At 41.4% G+C, this 12594-nt stretch overlaps 1 protein-coding gene across 2 annotated transcripts in view; it reads right to left on the bottom strand.

Moving 5' to 3' along the window:
* Positions 1 to 237: 237 nt before the first annotated feature.
* LOC126403736 (uncharacterized) overlaps positions 238 to 12594 on the bottom strand; it is a 26038-nt gene continuing 13681 nt past the window's right edge. For both annotated transcript variants that reach the window (XM_050066473.1, XM_050066472.1), the window contains 3 exons: positions 9924 to 9978; positions 8738 to 8932; positions 238 to 6752 (listed from right to left, as the gene is read on the bottom strand). In XM_050066473.1, the coding sequence (XP_049922430.1) occupies positions 6092 to 6752; positions 8738 to 8932; positions 9924 to 9978 (911 nt within the window). In that variant the 3' untranslated portion in view covers positions 238 to 6091. The remainder of the gene's footprint in view (positions 6753 to 8737; positions 8933 to 9923; positions 9979 to 12594) is intronic.

Raw genomic sequence — 12594 nt, 5'->3', positions numbered from 1 at the left:
ACCGATTCACAAGGTGCATGGAGAGTGAGGAAGCACTGAAAAATGTCAAAAGAGCTCCAGCAACACTTTATTGACTGACGCGTTTCGGCTTGTGGCCTTCATCAGGGCCACAAGCCGAAACGCATCGGTCAATAAAGTTTTTTTTCCATACCACAAGTGTTGCTGGAGCGGTCAATAAAGTTTTTTTTCCATACCACAAGTGTTGCTGGAGCTCTTTTGACATTTTTCAGCCTTTAATGGACAGGACAGGTAAGCGTGAAGGGGGGATAGAGAAAGGGGGGATGACATGCAGCAAAGGGCCACAGGCTGGATTCGAACCCAGGCTGCTGCAGCAACAGCCCTGTACATGGGGCACCTGCTCTACCACTAAGCCACCGACGCCCCAAGCTGTTAAATCTCTTTTATCACATGTTCATAATTTTTATTGTCCTGTATCCATTGGTCTCAAATAATTACATTAATGTTGTCTGTGTCGTTGTTTTTATGATCCAAACTTCACTGTCTTGTGAAGCACATTGAACTGCTCTGACCTGTAAGATGCTGTGCAAATAAATTTGGATTGATTTACTGAGTTCGTTTGTAACTGGACTCAGACCACCTCTTCAAGAGGGTCTCTGTCTGGTTGTTGTGGTGCGCACCTGAGTGTGATTGCTGTGTTCACACCTGCCCAAACGAACCGCACTGAGGGGGCAAATGAACTTGAGTTTGATCAGAGCACCCGAGATCAGCAGATTTGTTTAAACATGTTATTATTCTTATAAAAATAACAAATATTTTTCCCCAAAAGTTTTAAGGCTGAAATGTCGGTGCGAAACAAGAATGACCCAAATCGTAGTAGTACCAGTGAGAGGTGCTGCTGCTGCTGCTGCTCACGGTGAGTAAGGTCTCCGCACCAGGAAACATGTCAGACTGTCACTGCAACACCATGGTCCTACACTGCTGAGTCAAGTCGAGGTGAGTCTGATGAAATTAAACTTTATTGATCATTGCAGCAGCAAACAGTAACAGGGTACAGCAGAGAAAAACAAAATGTAATAAAAAAAAACAATGTAAAAGAAGGAGCTGATCATGAGTGTCGAAAGGTGGGGAGGGTTTTATTTCATGCGTCTTTGTGTGTGAAAATAAACGGTTTAAAAATGAAATCTGAGCAGGCAGAAATCAGCTCTCAGCACCATTGATCGGAGATACAGTTCATGTTAAAGCAACACGTGTGTGTGTGTGTGTGTGTGTGTGTGTGTGTGTGTGGGCAGGTTATTCTAGTACAGCTGCTCTTTGTTTAGGTTTTGAAAGGCGCTGACGTCACTTCCTGTCGCTCCCTACAGGATCAGGATCGTAATTTCATCAAAGTTTTATTTGTCAGAATGGGCAAATTCTATTCTGGATTTACGAAGCTGTTTGAACTCACACTCTTAGCGTGACGTAATACACGATATAATTATCGCGGTTAAAATCAAGCAATACGAGTAATAAAATAATGATGTCAGTCTGAAAATGTGGTCTTGTTGTGTTATTGGGAGCCAGAATAGAAGGAGTCATGTCAAATTCTTAAATGTGCCATATTAAATTTTTTGCGTGTTAGTCGTTTTTTACTTTCTCGGCTGCTGCTTTCTGTGAAGGACTCGGGACGAATTTTACGGTAAAATCCAAAGGGTGTGATGTTATGCAGGTTACCGAGTGCCTTGACTCTCTTCAGCTCTTGCTAACACTGTGCAACAGTAGCTAACGTTAGATAAGAAATGGAGTCCGCTAATATACCGGTAAATGAATGACCTCCAGCGACCACAACACAGAGTCCACACATGCTGTTTCCGTTACATTTTGCGGCAGCGGCCCAGTGAGACGGACCTTCATTTAGTCTTGGGGTTTACACCATCTAAATTCAAGATGCTACAGCTCGACTCAGTCCCCCAGCTATGCTAGCTCGCTAATTCTTGTCTTATTTGTGGTCTGATAAATATTCAATTAATCAAATTCAGTGCAAAAAATGCTAGCGTAAACACTGACATGTAAAATACGTTGTGATATTGTGATTTTAGCTGGCTAATGTTAGCTAACATTAGCTTGCTTGCTAATGTGGACAAATTGCTAGCTAGCTAACATAGCAAAATACTATCTTAAGTTCATAATGTCCGCCTATTCACACAGATTCCTGGCCAGCTGGTTTGCGAATTACTTCATTAGCTAATGTTACTATTAGCTAGAAACAAGCTTAGCAAAACCTGGGCTAAAGTTAGACAGCTAGCTCTGAAGCTATGCTGCATGGATCTGCGGTTGGTTGGTTGCTAACGTTAGCTGATAAAGTAATTTGCAAACGGTAAGCTGGTTAGAATCACGGAAATACAGGAACATTATTAAACACACTAAGCGTGTGATTGTAATTTATTTGGAAGCACTAACATAAGTCAGGCTCTTGTCCGACACGTCACTGTTTTGGCTGATGCTTTGGCGCTTGCTCACTGCTACGGAGTGCGAGCGTGAGCAACAGGATGCCGACTGCAGTTCACTTACAGCCAACGGTGTCATCAGTAACAAGGCTTCTCTGAAAGTTACATTCAGAACGTTTACATATTGTAGTAAACTTCCGTAAAACTCTGGCGTAGCCCGGGCTGTTATTTGCTTAAATCACTGAAATCAACAGGCCTCTAATTGAGACAGGCCTTTATTTGTCAAAATGTGTAGCCACACGGGGCTAGTAAAAGGGACTTATTGAAGTTTTACGGTACACAGCATTTATCCTTTATGTGTAATTACTTAAAATGTTCCTTTTGGATTTTAAACTCCACGGAATATTAAGATCCTGCAGTTGAAAGTGTTTCTGACAAATATTTTGCATCTGTATCTTTAAATTATTTAATTTATTTTAACATGTAAGTAACAAAAATCCATCTTTATATATTGATCGTTAATAACGTGGCATGTATTTATGTTTTAAGGTAACATATGTCATTAATGAAAAGCTTTATATTTTTGTCGGCAACAAAAAACATTCGCAGACGTTTGCTGCTTTTTCGTTGTTTTCCATTGACAGGTTTTTTCCCCACTTCACACAAACTTATGAAACATTCAGAATAAAGTCGGTGAGTGAACAGGAGAAGTTATGTAGTTTTCGACACCACAGAGGAAGTCTGTTCTTCGGCGTGTTTGTCAAACGTGTGGCCGACTGAACGTGCAGAAAGGTGTTTGCTGCCCTCTACAGGACAACATGTATAATCGGACATCAAATCCAGAGCATAAAGTGTGCGCACAAATTAGTTTCAGTTTCCGTAAAATTATAAACAAAACTGATTAAACTATGTATTTTATACACTTATGTTTAACGCTTTAAAAGTTCAGATTCTCTGACCCTGCCCAGGTGAACAGGAAGTGACATCACGCCTGCTGGATTAGGTGGTTGTTGTGATAAAATAACCCTGGACTGAAGCTGCAGAGTGGTGTGTGTTGAAAAATAAACGCTTAAATATTCTAAAATGACTCTTTTTTTTCTGTCTCAGCAAAAACTACATATAGTGCAACTTTAAATTAAGACATTTGTGGACTCTTGGGAGCCTCATGTTGTTATGTGTAAACACAAATACATTATTATCAATATACAACACAAATATTAGAAATATCTTCACTGTCCTCCAGAAACCTCGAACTCCAAACCCCCCCCCGTAAAGTCAGCAGAGGGATGATTTAAGTTAACTCAACGTGAAACTGATTTCAAATCGAAAATTCCAAATGACAGAAATTCAATAGTTTCAGCTTCTTAAATGTGACTGTGAGTCTTAGTCCTGTGACGAGGCCCAAAACTAACCGATTAATCCGTAGATTACCTTTTTGTTTAATCATCTGAACTACAAAACATCCAACCAACATTTCCAAACCCCAACATATTAAATTTACAATAATGTAAAACCAAAGAAAGCAACAAATCGCCACATTTGACAACCTGGAAATATCACGCTTTGGCAGTTTTGCTTAAGAAATTACTTAAAAGTAGGAAGATGTGGCCCTAAAATAACATCACAATATTTCAGGGTATTTTTGCGATAATATTCTTGACGATATGAGAAATTACTAAAAAAGAATTTTATTGTTAATTAAAGAACATCAGATTGCAACAAAATGAGTGATATAGTTTTACAGGTCAATCCAACCCGGTCTCACTTCGAAGTCGTCGAAATCCGGCACTTGGGCAGTGACTTGCGGTGCCAGACACCTACAAAAAAAGCCGTCCTTTAATGTTGGCGTGTGTTGGCTGTCATAGTTTAATGGCGCTTGGCGGGAAACGCGGCGGGACAAAAGTTAAGGCCAACTTCACTTCAACTACTGAAGCTGCTCCTCTTTTTGGAACCATTGCGAAGTTGGTGATAATTTCGCTTTCAGCCATGAATATCGTCGTTTGTGGTCGTGGACTTTCCACGTCCACGTACGATGTCCAAGGTACCCTGGGTGTGTTGGTTGTTGACGTTCTGGGACGTCGTGTCAAGTTCTGCCTGTTACATGCATTGTCTTCTTTCAAAGTACACTTCTGTTTTCACAGGAAATTTAACATTTACATACAGTCTCTTTCAAAATAAAAGCACTACGCTGGTACAACACAAAAATTGATGTTTTTTTCCCTTCAACAACAAAAACACGTGGTTAGGTTTAGGAAAAAACAACAGGGTTTGGTTTTAGAATCTTACGGGACGTGAACACCGCTCTCTCAGGTGAAAGTCGATGTTTGTTGGACCCATCCACCACCGCTCCCGCCCCAGTTGGACTTTCACCACCTTCACATTAGTCCTTGTTCTGCTGCGTTTCCCCCCGACGCTCCCAGGCGCTGTTAAACTGTAACAGCAACCAGCTGCGTATCATGCCAACGTTAAAGGTCTTTTTTCATCTGTGTCTGACGCTGCAAGTCACTGCCCAAGCATCAGATTTCAACAAGTTCGCAGTGAGACCGGGTTGAATTATGTCGCGGTGTATTTATCTGCAGAGACGTTCCTGGGCACAGTGAAGGCAGCACGCATCCAAGAGGAAGCTGCAAAAACCGTGGATACAGCGCCGAAAAACATGCAAACATGGCGAGGCAAAATGCCAAGCTGACAGTTTTCTGCGTAGTCTACCTTGAAGTTCACCTCTTGAGTACATGTACCGAGTCATATTTTAATACCCCCAGAATCTAAAAATAGATTACATACATTTCTAAATAAAATGGAAACAGGTGACATCATCTCACCCTCCTGGCTGCAGTGATTTTCTCCACAATAAAACATCAGGATCAATAAATGATTCTTCAACCGAAGCGTCTCGTGCTTTTAAATGTGCGACGGGAGGATCTTCAAAGTGCAGGGTTTCTGAAGGACAGGAGTGACAGGCAATAAATATGTCACACGGTTAAATAGCTAAGAGTTCAGTGGTTATATGACGGGCTAAAAGCAGGCAGGAATGCAGCAGAAATCACGAGCATGATGCAAAAGTCGAATAAATTGAAAACGTTCCTTATCTGTGTGTTTTCAGTGCATTGAGCATATAACAGTATCTGATTGACATTCTCATACATAGTGTTGAGTGACAGTACCTCGGATACATTACAGAGCTTTACATCCATCACTTTAAAAGTCCACACGATGGATAGAGGAGGAGAGGAGGGGAGGAGAGAAGAGGAGGCAAGGAGAGGGGACATAAGAAAAGGAGAAGAAATAAAGAGAGGAGAGGAGACGAGGTGTTTTTTTATACGCTAACTCACGCTTCCTCGCGTCCTCTCTCCTCCTGTGACTGTGACATCGTTTCCCCCTCCGCCAGAAACGCACCTTGAGGAGACAAGGAGAGAGGAGGCTCTTGGAGGAGCTTAGAGCGAGGAAACACGGGTGTATCCTACGCATCTCTCTCTCTCACATCCTCGCTGGGAGGTTAGACGCGAGGAAGAGATGCAAGTAAGGAATCGAGGAGACATGTTAGCATAAAGAAAAGCACCTGAGGAGAGGATGGGTGGGAGGAGAGAGAAGGAGAAGAGGGGGAGAGGAGAGGAGAGGAGAGGAGAGGAGAGGAGAGGAGAGGAGAGGAGAGGAGAGGAGAGGAGAGGAGACGAGAGGAGAGGAGAGGAGACAAAGGAAAACAGCATTTACAAAGAAGTTGTCAGACCAAGGTAACTGAGGAAAGAGTGTTTGGTGGAGGAAGACGAGTAGGAGGAGGAGGAGGAGGAGGAGGAGGAGGGGGAGGGGGAGGGGGAGGAGGAGGATGAAGGAGAGCGTGGTTTCAGAGAAATGAGTGTGGTGATAGGGAGGAGAGGAGACAGATCCCTCCATCCTGCCCGGTCAGAGAGCGAAGGATGAAGAGGAGGAAGGGAGGAGGGTGCAGCAGTGTGTGTGTTCGGCGGTGTGTGCAGCCGCTGAACGTGTTTGTTTGAGCGCTGATTGTCTCCGAGCACGTACGACCGGTGTGTGTGCACGTCGCCGGGGTGTTTGACCTTGCAGTGGAGGCGCAGACTGTCCCGCCGCTTGGCGCTGTACGGGCAAAGGTCGCAGGTGAACGGGCGCTCCCCCGTGTGCACGCGCACGTGCTCCACCAGCTTGTTGGCTGTCCGCGTCAGGTGGCCGCACCGGTCGCACCGGTACTGGTTGCCTTGGCGATGACCCTGGAAGTGAACCAGCAGCTCCTGTTGCCCTGGAAACGACCTCTGGCAGATGCGGCAGCGATGCTCAGAGGTGCTATTTTCCGGCTGGGTTGCCATGGCAACTGACGGAGTGCTGCTTGAGGCAGCGGCAGGAGGGGTGACGGGGCATCTGGGAGTCAGGAGGTGAAGGGAAGGGTTAATGGTGCGCACACACACTCCTGAAGTGTGCACACAGACATTTAATATCAAACCAAGATGTAAAACACACACACACACACACACACACGCACACACACGCACACGCACACACTCCAAAGCGCTGTACCTGTACGTCACACTTCACTCCCACCAACACTAAATATTCCCTGATGTACTGATCAATCGATCAAATGCTGATATTGGGAATCTGCAAATTCTATCTATCCACATGTCGACTGAATACACAGCTGAGGCTGGTATTTAAATATTATGAAAATAAAGTTGTAATATTTGAAGATTAAATTCAGAAATTCACAAGGAAATATTTTCAGAAGAAGTCATAAATCTTTGAGAAATAAATTGTTAATATTTTTAATGAAAAGTCAGAATAATTAAAGAATAAAGTAAAAAAATTCACAAGAAAAAAATCGTATTTTTCAGGAACTACAAACATAATATTATGAGAATAAATTTGTACTGACAAGAATAAAAAGTCTTATTATTTTTGGAAACAAAGGTGTGAAATTTTGACAAAGTTTTGATATTTTAAGAATAAAGTAAAAACAGATATTCTCAAGGATAAAGTCGTAATAATTTGAGACGAAGGTCAAACATTTTGAGGAAATGTAATAACATTTTGAGAACAAAATTATAATATTTTAGACTGAAGACAAAAATAAGGAAAAAGGTCATTAATATTTTGTGTAAAAGTAATAAAATTTGAAAAATACATTTAAAAATTTACAAGAAAAAATGTCCCAACATTTTCAGTAAAAAAGTAAATATAGTTTACAGAAAAGCCTTAAAATTTTGAGGAAATGTAATATTTTATGGGAAATGTTATATTTTGAGGAAAAGTCTTAAAGTTTTGATAGTTATGCTGCAATATTTTAAATTTAAAGTCAAATATTCATGCGCACTTTTTCGGAGAAAAGCCGTAATATTTTGACGAACAAATTAGAAACTACAGACAAAAATTCACAAGAAAAAAAAAAAGTATTCTTCACAGGCTACAAATGTAATGTCATGAGAAAAAAGTTGTATTTTTTAGAAAAAATATCATTAATTTTATAGGAAAAAAGAGAACTTTTGACAATAATGCTATAATACGTAAAATGGAGATTAAAATAAATATTTGCATGGTGAAAAATACATTCAAAAATTCTCAAAATAAATCCTAATATTTTCAGGGAAAAAAACCCAGAATATTTTGAGAAAAATTCATAAAACTTTAAGAATAAAGTTGAAATATTTCGTGGATGAAATTCAAAATTCACAGGAATATTTTAAGAGAAAAGCTGTGATAATTCTAAAAAACTTTTCATAGGCTAAAAATGTAATGTTATGAGAATAAATTTGTATTTTTGAGAAAATTTTATAGGAAAAAAGAATATTTTGACAAAAATGTTGTAACGAAGAATAAAATAAACATTTGCAAGGAATATTTTAAGGAAAAGTCAGAAATTTTAAAAAACAAAGTTATATTATATTTAGCAGAAAAAGTCACAATATTTGAACAACACATTCTAAAATTTCATAAGAAATATCCAAATATTTTATAATCCTTTGAGGAAAAGTCATAAACTTTGAGAATAAAGCTGAAATATTTTGAGGATAAAATTAAGTATTCACAAGAATATTTTAAGAGAAATGCCATAATTGAGACTAAAAATTAGCAAGACATAAAATCTGTAAAAATTGTAATATTTTCAGAACAAAGTCATAATATCATGACAATAAGGTCAGAGTATTACAACTCATTGGTTACGGCTTTTTTAAAAAACCAAACTAGATTCTCATTAAAAACATTTAATTTACCAGTAAAACATAAACATCTGCCTTTATATCATTATCAGATATTCTAACTCTTAAATATCAACACCTCTGTCAGCTGAGCACACACACGCACGCGCGCACACACGTACACACACACACACACATTTAAAGTCAGCCCACCTGATCTCTCCATTGGCTCCTGTGGTCCCCTGTATGTGCGTGTTGGCGTGAGCCCTCATCTCTGCCTCCTGATTGGTCGAGTGGTCGCACACGCAGCAGTGCAGCGAGAAGGAGCTGTGCTCCCATTGGCGGTGCTCAGTCATGTGACTCTGGAAAAGGGCGCGCCCGTCCGTCTCAAAGCCGCACACATGACACCTGGAGGGGCAGGTGTAGGTGTGTGTTACAGTCGCCATGGTAACCGTTATTTGAAATCTGTTCTACTGGTAATAAATACAATGACCTTGTTGTGCGCCGACGGCTGACGACACAGTCTTCACTGATCAGTAAACAAAACAGCTGCTGGCTGTGTCAGTCTCAACGTCTCACTCTGCTGATGAACTGTGCGTCTACGTAAACTACGAGCCCTGCAACACTGCAAACATTTCTGTTGTGTCTGAGCTGCTGTTGTTTGTTTGTTTATGCTATTTAGTTGCTTTGTTTACAATAACCACAGACAGAACAGAAACATTTTTAATGCTGCGCTGGTGGATAAAATGAAGTCACATTCAATATCTAGATGCACGGTATGTCAGTTCTGCTGCGGTCTTTGATGACGTCATGAAGTAGCGTGGCATCATGGGAGTTGCTGTCTTCACTGGTAAACAACCAGCCATGACAATCTATCTGTAATGATTTATGCAGGTATGTTCAGGGCTTAAAGTTTAGTTCACGTTACGTTGAGTCATGTGATTCTAACGAACCAGCTCCGAGCAGAGGTCTTTGAGCCAACGATAAAAGGCGTCCTTTAACGTTGTGTTAAGTCACACAGCAACACAATAACGTTGTGACATCACCGGACACGTTGCAAAATGGCATGTGTGGCAGAAAAAAGCTGTATTATTGTTAATAAGTATTAAGTAAGTACGTTTCCAGCAAACACTTTCAGTATGGTGCGTTTGGAACCAACAGTACCAGGTCTCTGTGCTAGGTACCCCAACAGAGGGGCGACCAAACATGGGGACGGTACGGAACGGTTCCATTGGTACCATCCATAACTTTTCACAGTGGGAACAGAAAAAGCGTACTAAACTGAACCGTACTGCTCGGTGGAAACGGGGCTATTGATGGTTTAAGGGTTAAAGTCACAGTCTGAGAGACTCCAAGATGTTAACAAGGATCCTCTCAAGTACAGTTGTGGGTGTGTTACCTGTAGAAGTAAGGGCAACCTGTGGTCTGATCTCTGCTGAGGCTGGTTTTGGTTTCTGTAAGAACAAAAGAAAAGAGAGTGTTTTATTCTGCTGAGCGACTCATGAAATACATCTTCTGCTGCCATATTTTTCCTTTCTTTCCTGTGTACTCCAAAATCTACTAATGATGCGTCCCTGTGGAAGTTATTATTGGTAGACTCCTCTGTGACTGTGGACTGTTTAGTCAATTCACTTCAGTACCATCTTTATTATAAACCCAAAGGGCAATCTGGTGGCAGCATAAATCCATAACACAGATAAAACACAGCACACTGAAAGACAATCATTAAAAAGCAATAATAATAACAATAAGGCTGCATTAAAAAACACTGCAGGCAAACTAGACAAACAAATTCCCCCAAAGTGTTTATTTAATAATGTCAGTGCAGTTTGTATGGAAGTGTTCGTGCTGGCTGAAACTCATCTGACGGAGCCTGAAGCAGCTACCTGAAGGAGGAAACTGAAATCAGATTAAAGGCAGTGTTTTCCCCAACAGGATATTTAGGGGACAGCCGGCCCTGCTTGCTTTTTTATGATAAATACATATCTAGATATTAAGAAACAAACTTGACATTTTAGTTAACATAATGTCCCGTAATCATGTATCGTTCAAGTATTGTGTTCCTTGATTTTGTGGTGTTTGATTGTTTATCTTTTCATTGTTTATCCTTCAAAGAGCAAAGCATCAACCGCCTCAGTTGTAGCACACGCTGCTGCGGCAAGATGCGCTGCCGAGAACCGAACATCTGACAAAAAAGCCAAAGCTATCAAAAATAAGATCAAACACCATCCAAGGTGATGCAGAAACATCCAGCCCAGTCGCAAGAAGAAAATGCTGGCATTGTACGTTGCTGCAAACCACTGATACGTTACAGTTGCACGTTTCATACGTATCATAACAACATTTCTAAAGTGACGAAGAACATAAGCCGAGGGGACGGCGACCAACAAACAACAGAACCAGTCGTGTTTTCATCGATTTTTTTAGCCAACAAATGTTGGTGTGTTTTTAGCAACCCATAACCAAGTGGTTCTTGTTCCCTGACCTAACAAAAACAAAAACAAAAACACACCACAGCGTTGCTAAAACATCAAATTTCAACATCAAATTTCAACGTATCCACTACATGATAACATGCAAATGTAGTGTTTAACATAAATGTCTTGAAATACAAGAGGCGTTTCCTTTTAGTCTGGCGCTACATTGACTTGTGAGCTTTAGCGCAGAATTTCAAAGCACTATTCATTTTATTTTCAGCCAGCTAGCCACACTAACACGGTGAAACACTGTGCCCACTTTCTGGTCTCCACCGGTTAGCTAACATTAGCCTTGGTTGCTTTACACTGCACACTACCCGGGGTCGGTTGGGAGCTAACTAGCGTAATGTTGTGTTCACACTGGGCGTGAGTGAATTCCATGTAAAGTCACGTGAAGATTCATTCATCCATTCATGCTTGGTGGTGCGATGGACATGACGCGAATGAAGCAAAATACGCAAATTAAGTGCCGCGAATGAAGCCAGTAGCATGATTTTGCATCATCCACTTATTCACAAGGGTTGAAAAATTGCCACAGATTTGCGCCACCATAGCCAATCAGCATTGAGATCCTCAGAGAACGTATGACGCTGAGGACGTACCGGCGAAAGCTCATTCACCGATTCAGCAATTTCACGCACATATGACGCAATTATTCCCGCATATTAAGCAAGTCAACGCAAAATATTCAAGCGTTCAAACTCCGACCCATGAAGGTGGGATACCTTTGCTTTGATAACACTGCGTCCGCCCTCCGTTCTCCCCCCACCTCACCCGCATGGGTAAGTGGCTTCATTTTTAGCCACAAAACCCCTTTCGCATTGTTAACTAAGGTTACCTTATGCTAACATACAGCTAACAACATAGTTAGTTGATTCTAAAGGGTTTTTTATGGCTAAAATTAGGACTAGAGGGTGTGCTCACTGTTTCCATGGTAACAGCATCCTACCTTCATGGGTCACGAAAGCGTTACCAGCATTGATTGCCGAATGACCAGCACCCCTAGCTACCTCCCACTCGACCCTAATGGTGCTCAGTGCAGAGTGGCCATAGCTGGCTAACCAGCGTAGCATGAATACCTCATTAGCTTTGCTCTTAATGTGTTATAGCATAGAGCTACTATTAAACTGAAGAGTAGCAAAATTAACCTGTAGACTGACATCCATGACCGGTCAAAACTATTCTCGATGCTTGACCGATTAACACTTTGCTGTTAACTGCTGACATCCCCTCTGCAAACTAAACTGAGCGTGGCGTTAGTTCAGGCAGGACACGATGTCAAGCTCAGCTCACATCCCAGCTACATTAGCTGATCTCAAACAGCCCAATCAACTGATGGAGCAGCTGATTGATGGAAGGGAGTCAGCTGATAGATCACATGATTCCTTTCTTGGCGAATCCCATTCATTAAACTGCTCTGGCCTGCCTACTGTTGCTGCTTCCTCTGCAAGCTGCTTTGCAACCCGCCTCCACCCCAGCTCCTCCTTTTCATGCTGTGTCTGACTTATCAATGTCATTTCTGTTTGTCATTGATGCTGCTCTGTTCTGTTCCTGGGGGTCTTTGCTGCTGCTCTCCCTGCCTTAGGCTTTCCA

This window comes from Epinephelus moara, chromosome 17 (genome assembly GCF_006386435.1).
Source record: "Epinephelus moara isolate mb chromosome 17, YSFRI_EMoa_1.0, whole genome shotgun sequence".
Lineage (NCBI taxonomy): Eukaryota > Metazoa > Chordata > Actinopteri > Perciformes > Serranidae > Epinephelus > Epinephelus moara.
Note: the sequence above shows the minus strand (reverse complement) of the source record. Positions and strands in the feature narration are given on the sequence as shown.